Raw genomic sequence first — 19,456 nt, forward strand, 5'->3', positions numbered from 1 at the left:
CACTTTTTACAGTTTATTTTTTATTTTTTATTAAAGATATTAATTTAAGTATTATTATTTTTTTCATAAGCAAGGATATACGATATTTTCCTTTTGGTGTGGGTGGCCAACCCACGTACATACTCGTCATAATACACAAGAATAAAATTGCATTCACATATACATACATTCACGATTTGAGAAGAACGGGTTTATTTATCTTTTTTTTTTCTGAGGAGGAAAAAAAAAGTCACTTTTATAAGATAAAAGTCGTATTTTTCGAGAGAAAAAAAACCCTGCAATCATAACAAATCTAATCCATCCCCCCGCCAACCCCCTCTCCCCAAAAAATAAAAATAAAAATTAGAAGTAAGACAAATGGGTAATGGGACGCTTAATTCAAATGAGGAAAAGGTTTCCATATTTCAAGAATGAAATTGTATTTACGCAAAGGGGAACACAACATGATTTATTTACAAAATGGCCAAATAGGTCGTTTTTTAGTTTTATTTTATTTTATTTTTTTGTCTGTATTTTTTCCCCCGGTACTGCCACTATTTTACATATTTTTCCTGCAACGACAGCATGAAATTGGCGTGGAGTGTAGTGAGTGCAATTAAGAGGTTAACGCAGTGAGTGAGTGCCTGGTTCCCGGAACAAGTGGATTTATTTTGGAAAGTCTTCCTCGGTGATCCTCAGACGCCATCCACCACTTATTCCATCGACAATCGACATTGAACCTACGCGAAGAGGCAAGTAAGAAGTTAAGAACCATTTGCGTTTTGTTTAGATGGAATAATGTCAAGCTATCGTCCTTGTTGACGTCACTTATTGTTGGATCCGGAAGCAAAATTAAATGAAACGCAGCGTGTCTTTGTCTTGCTGGTTCACTTCGCTGGGATGTTACATGGTTTAGGTGACAGTTGAAGGTTGAGTGTTACTCGGAACTGGAAAATAATACAAGATTAGATTCGAAGTTTTACACTGAAATATGTCAACTAAAATATTTCCGAACAAGTCAGGATTTTCACATGCAGTACAGGTTATGACCGTTGGTGGCAGCGCCGAGTGAGTTTACTCTTCAAAAAACGCCCACCGTGACTTCCGAAAGGTTTTTCGAAATAAAAGTAATCGAGTAAGACACTGATTTATTTTATTTTATTTTTTATTAATTTGTAATGCGTCACGCTTTAAACTTTTAGGTGTATCAATATGTTGAAGCTTCAAGAGTGTTAAACCTTTTCAAAAGCATTGACACAGCACATCATTAAATTGTGGATTATGTTTTGAAGTTACGTGAAATTATTGTAACATTAATTTAACTCAAAAGTGGAGTTGTGTTTATGATGTAAATAATGTAAACACAGCATATGACTACTTGCTGACATGGTCAAGGTTAACTCTTGTTTAGACTTCTGCATTGATAACATTCTACTGCCGTTCCTGTAAGAATGTAAACATTATCTTGGCTCTAATTCTGTTTGGACAATTGCAATGTCAACATGTGTTGTGGAAGAAAGTTCATGACTTCCGTCAAAATAATCTTTGGACTTCACGAGGAAAAAGACGTGTATTTACAAGTAAGTTTACACGTTGCAAACGTCTCGGTTTACTAACAATCGTTTGCTAACAATGTCTCGTTTAGTTTCTGTTTTCGCTTTGCGTCTGCTCGAGCTGCTATCCGCATATAGATTTGTTTGTCGGTGACAGCGATACGTCAGCGCCTGCGCCATATTGGATGGGGCAGCTCTGCCCTGTAAGTAAACTGAGGGAACAGATTTGCAAAGATTTCCATTCTGACACACTTCTATATTTCGGAATCGGCACAAAAAAAACAACACATTATTATTATTATTATTATTATTATTATTATTATTATTATTATTATTATTATTATTGGAAGCCCAAATTGTAGTTAACAGTGATCCACGCCACTAAAATCTTGTTGATGTTTTTTTCCCAAGCAGGATGTCTGTAACCATGACCAAGGCGGGTGGGGTCACGATGCTGACGCTGACCTCCGACCCCAAAAGTAGCTGGCCCCCCCTGTGCCAAATCTTGGGGGGCCTGTGCTACAGTCCCCTGTGCTGCACGGTGTCGCAGCAGCTGCGGGCCATCATGGGGACCTCTCAGAGCGTACTTGGGGCTCTGCACATCATGGTGGGCTTGCTCGTCATGGGCCTGGGGGCCATCCTCATGTCCAGCGGGCCCGGCTCCTCGTGGCAAATGGACTCAAGTGGTTTTCCTTTCTGGTTGGGGGCACTGGTAAGAATGACACCCTAATAAATTCCACCTCTTGCTCAACCTAACACTTAATTCATAAATATGTTGTTATATGGGCGTTTGTGTTAATATTACTAGTATAGAGTTGGAAGAAGTGGCTGGGCAAATTTGAATGTTGTTTTTTTTTTTTTTTTTTTTGTCTACCACAGTTCATCCTCTTCGGCATTATTGCCATTTTGTCCCAGAAGTTCCCGAGTCCGTGTCTGGTGAGTAGTTTGCTCGTGCAGTGACTCCACTGACTCATCTCAATATATTATATCTAATATCTACAAATATGAAAGCATTGCCTTTGTCGCAAATTGCTACAAAGATTTTAATGTTTTTATATTTGTTTTTGCATCCATCAACTGACCAGTCACACTGAAGGAGTCATTTCAAGTTAATTTTGATGCAAACACGAATACACACAAAAAATAAATTAAAAATAAAATAAAGAGCGATGATGATGATAACAACATTTTGACACGGGAAGGCTGTCGAATAATACTGAGCTCTAAAAAATAAATAAATAAATAAAAATTAAAAAAGAAAAAGTAACTAGTTAATTTTTGAAAAAAAAAAGACTGAGAAATGAATGAAAAAAAAACTTTAGAAGCATTTAATTATGCTTATAAAATTACATATTTTTTCCAGGAAAAAGAACATTAACAATTTGGAATATGACAATAGTGAGATTTTCTTTTCTTTTTTTTATGGGGGGGGTTGGGGCAAAGAATCATGACATTTTTTTATTCTAGACTTAAAAAAGTAATTATTAAGAAAAAAAAACAAAAACAAAAAAAACGTGAGCATGAAAAAAATAGTGTGGGAACAGTAAAAAAAAAAAATCAAAAGGTAAAATGCTATATTAAATTCAAGGTAAAATGATTTTGTCATTGTTATTTGAATAATAACTCATTGGTACCTTTTTTTTTGTGTGTGATTTTTTTTTTAGGTGTTGTTTAACGCGATTCTGAACTTTTTGGGAATCGGGTTCGCCATCGCCGCCATCGTCCTTTACTCCATCAACATGGGTGACGTGTACTTACGCTTGTGCCGAGATTATGACTATGATGATGACTGGTCCAGAAGGCGCAACGACGTCACCACCACCCTGAGTCCTGCGGGAAAAGAGTACTTGGAGCGCTGCTCGGAGGGGAGAGTCCTCATTCTCGTGAGTGCGCGCTACACTTTCATACGAAACCAGTAGAAAATTGTCATGCCATGAGAAGACAGTTGCATTTTTATTTATTTTTTGACAAAAAAAGAATTCACAGAATAAATCAGGTCAATCTATCGAGGGGAGTACCCCGCATTCTAGGCGCAAGCTGCATTAGCATTAGCCTTAGCGACCTTGGCGCATTAGCGATGCTAACCACAATAGCGCAGTCATTTCCGCTTTTCAAAAGTAACCAAACAGTCCTCGCACTCTAGACCCTAGCTGCATTAGCATTAGCCTTTGCGACACTGGGCGCATAAGCGACGCTAGCCACAATAGCGCAGTCATTTACACTTTTCAAAAGTAACCAAACAGTCCTCACTCTAGGCACTAGCTGCATTAGCATTAGCGACGGTAGGCGCATTAACAACACTTGCAACAATAGCACAGTCATTTACGCTTTTCAAAAGTAACAAAACAGTCCTCGCACTCGAGGCGCTAGCTACATTATTAGCATTAGCCTTTGCAATACTGGGCGCATTAGCGACGCTAGCCACAATAGCACAACATTTTCACTTTTCAAATGTAACCAAACAGTCCTCTCACTCTAGGTGCTAACTGCATTAGCGTTAGCCTTAGCGACGCGTGGCGCATTAGCGACGCTAGCCACAATAGCATGAGAGGCGTTGGCGTGTAATTAAGTATTTTTAGCGTCCGTAATTGTCGATTGATTTTTTTAAATTTTTTTTATTTTTTATTTTATTTTTTATTTTTTTGGTGATTGTGTAGATGTTGCTGAGAGCCATCAACGGCATCGCCATCGTACTGTGCGTCTTGGAACTCTGCCTGGTTATCAGCTCCTGCGTGTTGGCCATCAAAACTCTGTGTCGCCACGACAACAGCGAGCCCCATGACAACCAGCAGCAGGTAACTAGCTTCAAAGCACAACAAATGTTTCTTGTTAAATTCACATGACAACAACGGATGCTCGTTTTTTTGTTTTGTTTTTTTGTGACACCAAAAATGAAACGATGCCATTTCTTGTTCTTGGATTTTTTATTTTTTATTTTTTTTTAGAGCCGTGATGAGCCTGAAGGCGGATACAAGCCGCTCCTGGACGCCGTCGAGGCTTAACACGCATTCTTCATATTCATCTTCCTCAAAGTACACCTTATACGGATATACAGTATGCACTCCTATATCGGGAATTTATATCAAATGTAAACTTTTTTTTGTTTGTTTTGTTTTTTAAAAAAAAGTCTTAATTTCTTTTCTTGCACTTGATTAGAGATACAACAGGTTTGAGTTGAGTTTGGCTCATTGCTTTTATATGCGTGTGTGCGTCTTTGGTGAAATTGCCCATTGATGCATTTTGGATTTTACTCTCTTTTGTAATACTAAGACGTGTTGACAAATAAAGATACAAAGTCATTTGGGAATTGGTTTTGCTCATTTATTTATTTATTTTTATTTTCCCCAGCTCTTTGGACACCCCCACCCACTATTTTTTCCCCAATATTTTATTAAAATATAATTTATTTTATTTAATTTTTTTCCCCCAGAGGGCAAGCCTATTTTTTTCCCTCCAAAATGTATATCCCGGTTTATTTTTAAAAAATGGATTAAAGAAATTAAAAACAAAAAAAAGTTCTTGCAATCATCCTCTATAAGTTCCACGAAAGTGAATGAGGTTCAAAACAGGCTTTGAGTTGGAAAAAGAAGACAGAAATGTCACATTGGACCATGTGGATTATTTGCACATAAAATAAATAATTCAAATAAATGAAATTAAAGATTATTCAGATTGCATAGTACAAAAAACTATTGTAAATCCATTCCACACATACAAAATGTATTTAATTATTATTATTTTTTTTAATTAACACATTTCATTAAACCACTTTCAGAGAAAATAAGTATGTGAACATATACATGTATTAAAAGTCTACACACCCCCTTTCGGATGACATCTTTTTGCGTTACAAAAAAGTTTTGGAATAACACGTCTTTTTTTTTTTTTTTTTTTTTTTTTTTTAAAGGTACACTCAGTATTATACAGTGGCATCTAGTGGTGAAATAATAAATCATTCGGAAAAAAAAAACTATTGTTTGTGTTAGTAGTATGTAAAAAGATATGTTGTATCGCATAAACGTACTTTTTTAAAATATAACGGTTAGTCTAGAAATCGCAAATTATCTTACATGTCCGCGCCTCGCCTGCTAGTGTCTGCCATGTTTCGCCGCCATCTTTCTGCTACGGGTGCCGTCAAAGACAAATTTCAGCGCTCCATTTCTTGACGCGTTTTTGGAACGCACTTCCGGTTTGTATGGCGACCGCATGTCCACGAAGAAGAAGAGTTTCCGGTCCCCGAAGAGAGCATTATCAAGCATCACACTTACTTTGGGAATTTATTTTATTTCAGCGCGACAAAACAAGAGTTTATATTGTAGCCGCATTTGCCAGATGGAGAGAAATGAGGAACAGACTAGGTTTGGGACGTGCCGGTGCCTTCGACTGCTTTCTACTTGACCGGTAAGTAAGAGTACATTTGTGTTTACGTTTTGAGAGCGAGAGAAAAAGTATACTCCGTACTAATTAATACGATGTTCGTACCTTTGTTTTACGATCACTGTATCTGTTGATTAGCAACTCCGCACCACTCGAACGATTTCGTTATGTAGCTACTTGCTTTGAAAAAAAAAAAAGATTCCCGCTGGCACGTTATATTTAGAGTAAATGCGCAAGTTATTGTGTAATGTAATGTAACTGTGATTTCGGAGGTATATTTGCCCATAACTTCAATAGAGAATCTAAAGCATACTGTATTAGTGGAGGAGTTGAAAATTATTTTCGTTGTGGTTGGTGAAAATAGGGTTCTCGAAATTAATTTTCGGCAGGGAATAACTTTCTGGACTTAAATGCTGGCTGTACCGTAAGCACTGCTAGAGTCTGAACTCTCTCACTCAAGTGTGTACTGGTCCATTGTGTAATTGGGTGCACAAGAATTTACAGGCTGCCACGTTTTCCACGGAAATTCGACAAGCAAGCAGCCTTTGCATATTCTATGCAGTATGCAGTCAAGTTACTTTTATCTAGCTAATACAATGTTTTGGGCCCAAAAACTAAAGATCTTACCTCTATTTTGGGGGCTTTGTTGGAAAGTTGGTGACATATAGTAGTATCATCAATTATTCTATTTTATTTTATAATTGTGTTTTTGTTTGTGTCACACTAGATCAACAGCCAAACTTGAGGGGTTCCAGAACCATATTCTGATGTATACAAGCATTCATGCACCGTTTAAATACATCACCGACCTGCAAGAAAAAAAAATATCAAGGGGAGAGTCAGCAGCCATATTGGAATGCCCCGAATGAGGACACTTGAATGGAGGACCCCAGAAGGCTTCGGTGTTGTACCACCAGTATCTCCACCTACCATATCTGAGCTGCAACAAACTGAAGTCAGCCGACGTCTTGGTATGTCATTTACATATGGACGGCATTGCACACTACATGAACTTTTTGTGTGAAGCAATACGGAATGGTCACATGTACAAGCACCACTTGTTTTACACAGGACCTGCTGACCAGGTGTCTGAAGCCATGGAGTGACTCCTCCCTCACTTTCCTCAGCAAGCCTTTGAAGAATATGATATCATCGTTGGTGGGAACATGCCCTCACTCCATAACATGTACTTGTGCAGTCAAGGAGCATGTCAAACTTAATAAAACCAGCAAACATTGAAGTGACTTCATTTTTACTGCAGTCTGTTCACACAATCAATGGACAAGCCTTCCTTAATTTTGCCCCAATAACATCATAGAGTAGGCGAAAAGTAGTGTTACAGATCATACTGTGTTCGGGAGAGTTTGAGGAATGTTGCAATGTTAATGGGGGGCAATGTCAGCACACACACACACACACACACACACAAAAAACCATCATGGTATTGAGTTAATCAGATATTTTAGCTGTGTACAACACATACCTGCTCTGTAACACTACTTTTGGCCCAAACCTGTATGTCTATTTTCCATATTTTGAAATGCACAGCGTATTGGTAAAATTCTGGAACAACTGCAATTCATGTAGCTCATTATATTCTAACAGCATTTTTTTTTTTTTTTTAGTTAATATGTTCATTTCATGTAGACTTTTATTTTACTTTATTTTATTCATTCATTTTCATGTACTGTACCTTACATTCATTGGCCAATGAAGAATTCCTTGTCATTGCAAGCATTTATAATAATTCTCCAGGCTTTTGATGTTTTACATTTCTGGTCATGTAAAATAGTGTTAGGTTAGGTGTCGAATGAACACTGCATGTTGACGCCAAAGGAAATAGTATTTTTTTAGTTATTCAAAATGTACAAATTAACACACAACAACAATATACAAGTTATACAAACTACAACAACAAGTGTCAGACATGGACTAATTATATGCCAGGTAAAAAACCTTTGTATTGTCCTCAAGGATCTGGGAAAGTGTCACTTATTTGCTACAAGTCCACCAAGGTGCTGCAGTCTGGGATCCAGGTACAGGAAATCATGGTGGTGCTGATGTGGGATCCAGGTACAGGAAATCATGGTGGTGCTGATGTGGGATCCAGGTACAGGAAATCATGGTGGTGCTGATGTGTCAAAAAGTATTTCTTGGTGTCAGTCTATCAGCTGGACTTGGATATCTTCATGTTCCTCCATGGTCATTTCCTGTACGAGTCTCTGCAAGAAGGTAACAATTGTATGTCAGATGAGGTACCAAACAATGAACTGAAAGTCACTGAGCCAATGAAGTACATTATTACATGAGCAAGACTATTTGTGAAAGCCATGTAAATTCCTGCACATCGAAGTACAAGGAAGCTGTTGTATCTTCAATCAAAACTAATTAAGTTGCTTAGTGATATTTATTAGGTAAAATTGTTCAACATGGTGACAAATCGATATCTGAGTAAAGGGTTTCAAATGTTTTTGTAAGCAGCACTTTTCTGAGTGGTTAGTAGCAACAAGACACGGGGGGGTTACGAGTCTGAGTTGCAGATGTGTCGTTCAGTTAACACCATTATTTTTGCACGATATACTAAACATATCAGCAAACTATGTAATCTAAATACCACATATTCCAAGCAAAGGTATGTTTTGAGCCATTCACATGCATGCTCGAATGGAATTATTTTTCCATGATGACATAATTGTACGTTACGAGGCACCGCGTTCTCTTCCTCGTCGTCTCTCTCGCCCCCTTTGAGATGGTCCACATGTCTATAAAACGTATAACATAACTGTGTGTTCTCTGTTGCATGGTTTAGTTACACTAACAAATATGAACATAGATAGCCATTATCATTAGCTGACGTACAGTATTTCCAAACAATGCCGACAAAAATATTAATTCTGAAATTAAATGACTAAATCACAATTATTAGGGATCTGTACAGTATGTCTAACAAATGCAATTCACTTACGTCATCACTCGAGGGAATACCAGAAGTTGTTTGCGTTCTGTTCCGGTGAAATTGGTGGTAGGCTGTTGAAGTAGGGTCTCTCTGGGACGCCGTAGTTCGTGTGCTTAAAATCATTGCATTATCTTGTTTGACCGATAGATGGCGGTCGTGAGCTACACACTGGGGCTTTAATCTGCCTTCGAAACTGGGGTGTCAAGACTTTTTATATGTTATGTCTTTATTATGAGCTTTTCTGTATGCTTCATTTTTTTTCTCTTAGTTTTGTGTGTTGTTGCATTTAAACAAGCCCACTTTTGTGATCCAGCTGCTTCAAAAGGCGCCCGGAGAGAACGTGAGCAAATAAAAGGAACAATGGAGGATTTTGCTGCGCATATTTCCACTCGATAGCGATGTTAGTTTTTTGATCAGGTGTGCGAAAACAGGAGAATCACGTGCTCCGCCTCCACTTGGCGTGCGATCGTTTCATCGTTCTTAGGGGCTGCGAGACCCTTCGGCTTGGGGGCGACGATGTCAGCGGACGACGTAGACGATTGGTTCATCTTGGCCTTCGGGGTGAGAAAGAAACGCATGGCGCTTTTTTATTTTCTTTCTGTTACGCTTTCTGTTTGCTTGTCGGAGATGTCAAACGTTTCATGTTAGACAATCTTTTTTTATTTTTTTTATTTTTATTTTTTAGGACGTGTATATATTCTGAGAGTGACGTCATATTTTTTTTTATTGTTAGCAATCTCTTTTTTTTTTTCATGATTTTTTTTTTTATATTCCAAGAGTGATGTCATGTTTTGTTTGCGTTATTGTTAGCCAATGTCTTTATTTCATGGTTTGTTTATATTCTGAGCGTGATGTCATATTTTTTGTTATTGTTAGCCAATGTTTGTTTTTTTTAATTTGTTTATATTCCGAGAGTGACGTCATATTTTTTGTTATTGTTAGACAATTTTTTTTCCATAATTTTTTATATTCTGAGACTGACTTCATATTTTGTTATTGTTGGTCAATGTCTTTATTTCATGATTTGTTTATGTCCCGAGAGTGACGTCATATCTTTTGTTATTATTAGCCAATGTGTTTTTTTTTTTTTTTAATGATTTGTTTATATTCGGAGAGTGACGTCATATTTTTTTGTTATTGTTAGCCATTTTTTATGATTTGTTTATATTCTGAGAGTAACGTCATATTTTTTGTTAGTTAGCCATTTTTTTTTAATGATTTGTTTATATTCTGAGAGTAACGTCATATTTTTTGTTATTGTTAGCCAATTCTTTTTTTTTTTTTTTTTTATAATTTGTCTATATTCGGAGAGTGACGTCATATATTTTGTTATTGTTAGCCAGTTTATTTATGATTTGTTTATATTCTGAGAGTAACGTCATATTTTTTGTTATTGTTAGCCATTTTTTTTTCATGATTTGTTTATATTCCTAAAAGTGAAGTCAAATTTTGTTTATTGCTAGCCAATGTCTTTTTTTTTTTTATGATTTGTTTATATTCCGAGAGTGACGTCATATTTTGTTTGTTATTGTTAGCCAGTCTTCTTTTTGTTTTGTTTATGTTCCGAGTGTGACGTCATATTTTAGTGTTATTGCTAGCCAATGTCTTTTTTCTTCTTTTTTTTAATGATTTGTTTATATTCCGAGAGTGACGTCATATTTTGTTTGTTATTGTTAGCCAGTCTTTTTTTTTGTGTTTTTTTTTGTTTATGTTCCGAGTGTGACGTCATATTTTTGTGTTATTGTTAGCCAATGTCTTTTTTCGTGATTTGTTTTTATTCCGAGAGTGATGTCGTATTTTGTTTATTGTTACCCAATGTCTTTTTTTCATGATTTGTCTATATTCCAAGAGTGACGTCATATTTTTGTGTTATTGTTAGCCAATGTCTTTTTTCGTGATTTGTTTTTATTCCGAGAGTGATGTCGTATTTTGTTTATTGTTACCCAATGTCTTTTTTTTCATGATTTGTCTATATTCCAAGTGTGACGTCATATTTTTGTGTTATTGTTAGCCAATGTCTTTTTTCGTGATTTGTTTTTATTCCGAGAGTGATGTCGTATTTTGTTTATTGTTACCCAATGTCTTTTTTTCATGATTTGTCTATATTCCAAGAGTGACGTCATATTTTGTTTTGTCTGTGGTGCAGACGACGCAGATCCTGGTGGGCGTGGTCAACATCGGCCTCGGGCCGGGGCGGACCAGCACGTCACCCGGAGATGTGACCGATTTGGGTGCTGCTTACTGGCTGGGGGCTGCGGTGCGTCGTCATAACTTGCAAAGAATATGTATTCAATGTCTTGTAATGACGTGAGAATATTTGCTCTGTCGTCATATAGTTTATGGTGACGGGAATCATGTCGGTTCTGTCCGGACGCTTGCCGCCGCCTGGCCTGGTGAGTCGTCGGCCGCAAACAATTTTGTTTCACAAACTTTTACAGTTATTATTATTATTAATCTCTGATCTCATTTGACACTTTGTGTTGTGCATCAAAGAGATACGTCACCTCACCTCAACTTTATTTATAAAAACACTTCCAGAATCGTCGCTGCATACAATTTTTTTTTTTACATGGACGAAAAATCAGTCATGCAATCATGCAAAACAAGGTAAAACTATAAAATAACACCAGAAAAATTGATAAATATTTTTAAGGAAATAGAAGTATTAAATAAGTAACACAAGAAGTAGGTAAGTGAATAAGTAAAGAAGTACATGAAATAAGTATCAATACATTCATAACACGAAACACAGCCGACACCATAAAACACTAAAACTATGTATTAATACAAAATTAAATGACTCTTTTCTCATTTTTCTAAAATAAATAAATAACTACATCAATAAATGTACATTTAAAAAAAAAAGACCAGTTTTGTGATTATTACACACAAAAAAAACACTGTTATTGGGTTTTATTTTTTTCGAGAAAAAAAAAAAAACACTATTGCCCTAATATATTACTTTCTTATAATACAATTTAAAAAAATATTATTATTATTATTATTTTAAATAAGAAAGAATATACAATATTTTCCAGGTTGTCCCTTGCCCACCCAATGGCATAAATAAATAAGAAAGTATATATATATATATATATATATATATATATATATATATATATATATATATATATATATATATATATATATATATATATATATATATATATATATATGAATAAATGCAATTGTACTATAACAGAGGATGTGTTTTCCCAAAAGTCTGACAATCTTTGTTTGCATAAAAAGGCTGAGTTAATCAATATCGGATAAATTTTCCCTTTCATAGTCCGATATTGATTCACAAAAATATAAATCAATTATTTATCTTTTTTCCCATAAATTGATGAGAAAATACACTTTTCAATGCCTAAATGTTTCTTTTGTAATGTCTGTGTTTGTTTTTTAAGAAATGATGTTACGTATATTCATCAATATTGGATTGAATTGAATCAAATCGGGGGAAAAAAATCGAATCGAACCATAGGCTATTCTTGAAATTGAATCGATTGAGGAAATGACAGCCTTAGTAAATGGAGTTTCCGACTTTGCTGTTTTGTTGATGTCGTGTTGCAGAAATGCTTCGCGGCCTTGCTGAACGTGTCCTGCGTCGTTTTCTCGCTGTCCGCTTTCGTTCTGTACGCCGCCGATGCGGAAAACGCGTCCGTCCTGTGGATGTGCCAAGCGGGATCAGATGGTCGAGGACCGCGTCCGGATGCCGACTGCGCAACGGTGGCCCTCATCGCGCAGGTGAAACCTCCCTCCGCCAGGGTGACCGTGCGTGGGTGCTATTTTTTATTTATTTATTTTTTGTCACGATCGGATAATCTTGTCGGTCCGTCAGAGGCTGCTGACGTTCACGGACGCGACTTTGATGGCACTGGCCGTCCTTCAGCTCTGCGCCAACCTCAAGTTGGCCGCCGCGATCGTCAAGGCTCCGCTCGTCTGGCGAGAGGTATGCACGTCCCCCGCTTTGTTTACACCCTAGAAACAGAAAGAGCCCACTGGCATCATGCTAGCGCTAATTAGCATCTACGTTGCAGTGCTTGAAACTAAGAGTGTGACGACATATCGATATCGTGATACTTTGTCGAGATCATTGATACACCTGCGTAAGTTTAGTGAAAGTTATAGTTAATAACCAGCCACTGTATCGGCTCCATTATTCATGACTTATTGAGCAATTACTTGGTGGGCCACTAGAGGGAGCGCCTCTAAGAGTGGCAAGGAAATGGACGCAAGTCTTCAGGCGAAGAAGACTCATGACTCAGCACCTGACTCACTGTTGCCTTCGTTTCAATGAAAAATGTCTATTATATCTTCAACTTTAACATTTTAAAACATATTTTTGTGTTTCGACTTTTTTAAAGCACACAATCACCGAGGAATATTAATAGTGATTTAAGGTGCTAAGCAAAAAAAATAAAAAATTGGTGTCACAGTTCATAAATTTAGCACCTTTAAAAGCACATTTTGCAACTTGCTGTCGACTGGAAAAAGAAAAAAAACTTGCTGTCGACTGAAAATGACATCACAAGGGCTCAAGTAACCAATCACAGCGCACCTGTTTTCTCGGTTTGGTCATGTGACATTCACAAGCTGAGCTGTGATTGGTTACCTGAGCCCTTGTGATGACATTTTCAGTCGACAGCAAGTTGCAAAAGGGTTTATAAAAGGTAGTAATTGTACATAAAAAATAATTAAAATATTTTGTATCGCATATCGTATCGTATCGTGAGGTACCCAGAGGTTCCCACTCCTCCTTGAACCCTTTCAGCAGCTTACTGAACGCAACATGTAGATAGACACATCAAAAATAGGTCATATTTTCTTTATCTTCTGCGCAGAACAACTAACATTAGTGACACACTGATAAGATTAGAGAGGAATTTATAATAGCCCCCCTCTTGTTTTTCCCTCACGACATCCATCAACCTTCTCTTGGCTCTTCTTCTTCTTGCTGTCTACGGGGAAGCCGGAGAGCTTTTATTGTGAAAGGGTGAAAGAGCAGACAGGAAGTGTGCTTTGGCCCTGCTCTGTGTTGACAATTTGTCTTTGTCCACTAATCTCTCAGGGGACGGCTGGCCGACAGCGAAGAACCAGCGGGTAAGATTTCTCATTTCAACCTCACAAAATTTTGAACATATATATATTTTCTGCTACTACTTGTTTATGTTTATATGTTTATAAATGTCCAATAAACAAAACCAAAAAATTAATTGGCAAGTGGCAAAACTTCGGTTTTATGTGAACTTGGGAAACCGCTTTGGCATCACTTTTGCTAGAAAAAAAAAAATGTTTTTCTTTCTTTTCTAGTCACTCTTTCACTAAAATAAATGCATTTTCTAAAAACATAATATCAAAAAGTATAGAAAGCGACATCTTTTTTCCCCCCTTTTTGTCCCCCTTATAGACATTTTTTTATTTTTTATTTTTTTTTTAATCTATGTGAAGTGGTTTTCCCTCAAAGATATCCAATATTTTCTTTAGAACCCCCACCGCCCCTCCCCAAGAAATAAATTTCCCGGAAAATATGTTTTGTTTTGTTTTTCCCAAAAACATTGAAACAGATACAACTTTTATTTTTAATTTTACATTTTTGTAAGGTAAAAAAAAAAACATTTGTGAAACAGATTCAACTTTTTAAATGTTTTTTTGTAGCTTTGTAAGGTTAAAAAAAATAAAAATAAATTGTCGGGGTTTGTAAGAGCCCAACGTCGTGCATACTTGTACTTTTTGTGAAAACATTGCTGAGAGCAACGGAGACAAAGAAAAAAAATGTTATCTTCAGCAACGCAAACAGACACGAGTGCAGCTATTGAGATGTGGTCATCCCTCCAGGATGTCCGCGGCGGTGATTGGAGACAAAAGCGTTGCCGTGGCGACAGTGGCGTCCAATCAGACCCACACGTTGGCCTCCATCCAAAGTTGCCGCTGCTGCTCGCCTTGTAGGGTGATAATGGGCGGGACCAAAGCTGCCCTCGGGGTAACTCAAATCACTTTTTTGCTTTGTTTGCCTATTTCTGTTGTTGTTATACAATCACACTTCATATTCCAGTATACTGAAATACTATTAATTCTTATTTCTGAAAAAAAAAACAAAAAAAACTTTAATCTTGTAATGCTATGCTAGGCTAAGCTACATGCTATTTGGGGTGTTACTACGATTACGTTTGCAGACCATTCAGCTACTGGTGGGCGTGGTCAACATGGGCTTAGGGGCGGGCAGGACAAAGACACGCCCCGGGGATTTTGCCAGTCTGGGAGCCGCCTACTGGATCGGCGCCGTGGTAACGACAACATTGGAAGTTAGCTAGCAAACATGTTGCGACGAAATCATGACTCACTTTTCCTTCATTTTTTTTTTTTTGCAGTTTGTCACGGCAGGAGTTTTGTCGATTTTGTCAGGCCGGTGTCCATCCTGTTGCTTTGTGAGTAGAACCCGCGTGTGCTCCCTCTAGTGGTAGGGCACAATAGCCACTGCCCAAGAACTCTTGTTTAGTTGTTGCCTATTTCACGTTGAAGTTATTTTTATCCTAAAGAGAGGTTTGTTTTGAAACTTTTATTCACTTGCAAGTTGGATTAAATGTTTAACTAATTAATTAATCACAAAAAATTATTGCATTAAACATGTATTAACGCAGATTAATCACACGATTCATTTTGAACGCAGATGACCCGTTAGCTGACAGCGTTAAAGGTAGCACAGGTTCTATTTGAGCCTTAAACCTTTTTAAAAAATTTTTTTACCTTTGTTTTATTGATTTTATTTGGTTTTGTTTTGTTTTTTGTAATGTTTAAATCACATTTTTTATTATTATTATTATTTTATATTTTATTTTTTAAAATGTATTTATATATTTTATATATATATATAAAATATTTATTATTTTATTTTATTATTATTATTATTATTATTCTTTGAGCAATAAAAAAAAAAAAAAAGCGGCGGATGAGCATGTGCTGTGGATACTTTTTTTTTTTTTTTTTTAAATACATCCTCCTAACATTAAATGTTAAAAAAAAAATGTACACGTTAAAAAAGTGCTCTTTAAATTTGGCGGGCAAAAAATGTTGACAAAAAAACTTGTTCAGCAATTAATCGTGATTAATTAAAATTCTAAGTTTGTGATTAATCTGATTCAAAAATGTAATCATTTGACAGCTCCAATAATGAATCAAAAACTTTTTTAAATGAGGTTTCAGGAAGGGAAACATTTAAACATGTAAAACCAAGGTGGCAAAAAAATGTCTATTAATTATTATTATTATTATTATTAGTGGTAGTAGTAGTAGTAGTATTGCAGTTATCATTACTAAAATTGATCAAATTTCAGTGCATGGAAAGGAGCAATTTTTAAAAAAGTGACCAAAAAGCAAAAATCTAACATAAATCATTAAAATACAATATTTGACATGCTTAGTTAACCTTTTTTTTGTTTTTGTTTTCATTCTTCTGGCAAATTAGCATTTTCGAACCAAGTGCCATCGAGTAGTACACAGAATCACACCCAAAATAAATGTGACGCAATCTGCATACGATCAGTTAATCAATCTTTTTTTTTTTTTTTTTTCTTGTGTTTGTTTTCAGGCTAGCTTGACGGTGACTGCGAACGTGTTGTGCGCCGTCCTTTCCGTGGCTGCCGTGGTTCTGTACGCGTTGGACCTAGCGGCCATGTCGGTGAATTTGTTTTGCGGCGGCGACGGCGATTCGTGGTACGGCGGCGGATGTCAAGACGTGGCCTTGTACGCCATCGTGAGTCGACTTTGCCTTCCCCGCGTTTAGAAAGTTTAGAAAGGATGGAGGAACACATGCTCATAGGCGTATATTCTTTGTCCTCTGCAAAGAACGACAAACGTAATATATTTTGTTATGATACGCGCAGTCGGGCGGGATTGAAAATAGGTCTTTAATTGTAACAAAACTTTTTTTCTTTTTGTTATCAGAGGTTGACTCGAGGGATGGACATCACGCTGCTGGTTTTGGCTGTGTTGGTGCTTTGCGTCAGCATCAGCATGAGCGTACTCGCCGTCGCCGCCGAGCCGCCGCCACGGCAACAGGTACACAAAACTACACAGACAATACACCACAAAAGTACATCAATTAAAACCTCCAAAGTCATTTTTCACCCTATTTTATATGACTACATTTTATTTTATTCATTTGTATTGTGTTTTTAAATCATATGTATTATACATATATATAAAATAAAATGAATATTTTTCTCTCCCTATTTTAATACATTTTATTTTATTCATTTGTATTTAGTTTTTAAATCATATGTATTATACATATATATAAAATAAAATGAATATTTTTCTCTCCCTATTTTAATTTAATATATTTTATTTTATTCATTTCTATTTTATGTTTTTAAATCATATGTATTATACATATGTATAAAATAAAATGAATATTTTTCTCTCCCTCTTTTATATTACTAAATTTTATTTTATGTATTTGTATTTTGTTTTTAAATCACATGTATCATACATATGTATAAAATAAAATGAATAATTTTCTCTCCCTATTTTACATTATCATATTTTATTTTATTCATTTGTATTTTACGTTTTTAAATCATATATATTATACATATAAAAATGAATAATTTTCTCTTACAAAAAAGTTGTCACACCTGTTAACATTAGTTGGATTTTAAAGAAAAAAATGCAATATTAATGTTGTATTTTCAAAAGAAGAGTGGGTAATATAATCAGATTAAATTTGTATTTTTTGTATACATTTTTTCTTAAATTATGTATTTTATATTTTTATTTGTATTATTTATAAGTAAAACAAAGTGTTTGGAATTATGAGGTTGAAAGTGTTCTTCAGTTAATAAGCAGGTATGGCAATTGCGAATACAGTTTGACATTTTGGCTAAGCTAGCTATCTTTGTTTTGTAGCTGTGTCGTGAAGAAGACCTTGAAATTTTCCAGCCGGGGGTAAAGGCGCTCCTCCTGGACCTGGACCGGGACGGCCCCGCTTTAAATGGACCCCACAAAAAAGTCCCAAAACACGAATAAGCGTAATTACTGAATATGATAGTCAGGTGTCTTCACACCTTAATATTACCTTCTAGGCTCCTCACCTGATATTTACTTAGTATTTTTTTTAAATATTACAAGATTAACATCAAAATATATTATTAACGTGTTCCTTTCAAGATTGGAGTAATATTTTACATGTTTTATACATTTATTTGTAATATTTTTAAAGAAAAAAAATCATATTCAAGAACTGAAATTTAATTTTATTTAAAAAAAAAAAAGGAAGTCATTATTAACATTTCTTAAGGAAAAAAGTTGCAATATTTAAAAAAAAAATCATGTCTCATGTCTTTGGAAAATACTATCTAATACTGCCATATTTAAAGAAAACAATTGGTAATTATTCCAAGATTATTATTATTTTTTTAAAAGATTGTAATATTACGAGATTCAATCCAAACAAGTGTTGTGACATTTTATTTATTCCATAACATACCACTTCTAGAAAGAATGTTTTATTGAAGTGCAAAAAGCTCTCTTTCACCTCCAGTAGACAATCAGCGAGTATATATATAAAAAAAAAAACAAGTGCAAAAGGAAGCAGAATATCAATGCAGAAATTCGGCTCAATTTGTAAGCATTTTATATGAATTCCAGACATGAGTTGATGATTATAAATGATGATTATAAAACGTGCTCTTTGGGATGCAGTAAAAAGTTGCAACATGATGAATGTGTTTTCTTGCATATAAAGAAGAAAGTCGTTTCCTGTTTTATGCTGAAGGTTTGGTGATGACTTCCTCCTCCTCTTCCATAACTGCTTTGTACGCTTCTGGATCATTAACACTCTAAAATAGATAATAAAAAAAACATGCACAAAAGTTTTAGAGCCGCACACACACACAAACGTGTAACCATATTCACAGACATATTTTTTTCATCCTCTACGAAAAATGACACATTTTACTGAGTTCATTGAGCAACTCTTCTTCGTGTGTTGCCGTTAGGGCTGTCGTGTGCTGCCACCAGGTGGCCGATGTGCGCAAACCAGCAGGAGCAGCATAAGGTCCATTCAATTGAAACATACAAAACTCTTTGATTCTTAACATGTATGTTTTTAAAAAGTCTGTCGCGATCCCTGTATTTTTTTTCTCTCTCAAAATATATATTTCATTTTGTTTTGAGTCGTTTTTTCCATGCCTCATGTTCATATCTTGACTACTCTTCAGTTTCAGTTTTTTTGTTGTTTTTTTTGTTTCCAGCTGCTCTTGACTATGTAGGACCAAAACTGCCCAAATTTAAACTAAATAAATGACTAAATAAATAAACGACTAAATAATGACTTAATAAATAAAATGATTAAATAAATAAATGACTAAAAGTAAAAATAAAAACGGACATACAAAAATATATTTTCAAAAATTAAATGCAAATATATATATATATATATATATATATATATTTTGCTCTTTTTATTTCCATTTATATTTATTTTTTTCTGGCTATAATTTCCGGATTGTATTTTTTTTTTATATCCCTTTTTATTTTCACTTTAAACCATTTTTTTATTTAGTCAAATGTATTTATTTAGAATTTT

The 19,456-nt window shown here is 35.4% G+C and overlaps 2 protein-coding genes across 4 annotated transcripts; both read left to right on the forward strand.

Moving 5' to 3' along the window:
* The first annotated feature begins 575 nt into the window (after nucleotides 1–575).
* LOC144022869 (uncharacterized) lies at nucleotides 576–4,839 on the forward strand. Of its 3 annotated transcripts, none has more exons than XM_077528029.1 (6): nucleotides 576–731; nucleotides 1,947–2,244; nucleotides 2,412–2,468; nucleotides 3,197–3,415; nucleotides 4,190–4,327; nucleotides 4,478–4,839. In XM_077528029.1, exons 2-6 carry the CDS (start codon nucleotides 1,948–1,950, stop codon nucleotides 4,532–4,534), a joined length of 768 nt encoding a protein of 255 aa, XP_077384155.1. In that variant the 5' UTR covers nucleotides 576–731; nucleotide 1,947; the 3' UTR covers nucleotides 4,535–4,839. The 3 variants fall into 3 exon arrangements, with proteins under 3 accessions (XP_077384155.1, XP_077384156.1, XP_077384157.1); XM_077528030.1 differs by having other exon boundaries at nucleotides 586–735; nucleotides 1,944–2,244; XM_077528031.1 differs by having other exon boundaries at nucleotides 594–735.
* Nucleotides 4,840–5,516: 677 nt separating this feature from the next.
* On the forward strand, nucleotides 5,517–18,588 carry LOC144021755 (uncharacterized). The gene is made up of 15 exons (XM_077525861.1): nucleotides 5,517–5,933; nucleotides 6,637–6,880; nucleotides 6,981–9,205; nucleotides 9,283–9,426; nucleotides 11,012–11,122; nucleotides 11,202–11,258; nucleotides 12,442–12,615; nucleotides 12,710–12,820; nucleotides 13,940–13,971; nucleotides 14,707–14,851; nucleotides 15,045–15,155; nucleotides 15,240–15,296; nucleotides 16,457–16,621; nucleotides 16,813–16,926; nucleotides 17,776–18,588. Exons 4-15 carry the CDS (start codon nucleotides 9,382–9,384, stop codon nucleotides 17,893–17,895), a joined length of 1,242 nt encoding a protein of 413 aa, XP_077381987.1. The 5' UTR covers nucleotides 5,517–5,933; nucleotides 6,637–6,880; nucleotides 6,981–9,205; nucleotides 9,283–9,381; the 3' UTR covers nucleotides 17,896–18,588.
* Nucleotides 18,589–19,456: the final 868 nt, after the last annotated feature.

This window comes from Festucalex cinctus, chromosome 7, assembly GCF_051991245.1.
Source record: "Festucalex cinctus isolate MCC-2025b chromosome 7, RoL_Fcin_1.0, whole genome shotgun sequence".
In the NCBI taxonomy this organism is placed as follows: domain Eukaryota; kingdom Metazoa; phylum Chordata; class Actinopteri; order Syngnathiformes; family Syngnathidae; genus Festucalex; species Festucalex cinctus.

Coding starts and splice junctions, on each gene's coding strand:
- LOC144022869 (XM_077528029.1), top strand. CDS start 1,948: ATGTCTGTAACCATGACCAAGGCGGGTGGGGTCACGATGCTGACGCTG. Junction 3,416..4,189: donor AGGGGAGAGTCCTCATTCTC/GTGAGTGCGCGC, acceptor GTGATTGTGTAG/ATGTTGCTGAGAGCCATCAA. Junction 4,328..4,477: donor CCCATGACAACCAGCAGCAG/GTAACTAGCTTC, acceptor ATTTTTTTTTAG/AGCCGTGATGAGCCTGAAGG.
- LOC144021755 (XM_077525861.1), top strand. CDS start 9,382: ATGTCAGCGGACGACGTAGACGATTGGTTCATCTTGGCCTTCGGG. Junction 11,259..12,441: donor GCTTGCCGCCGCCTGGCCTG/GTGAGTCGTCGG, acceptor GTCGTGTTGCAG/AAATGCTTCGCGGCCTTGCT. Junction 16,927..17,775: donor AGCCGCCGCCACGGCAACAG/GTACACAAAACT, acceptor TTTGTTTTGTAG/CTGTGTCGTGAAGAAGACCT.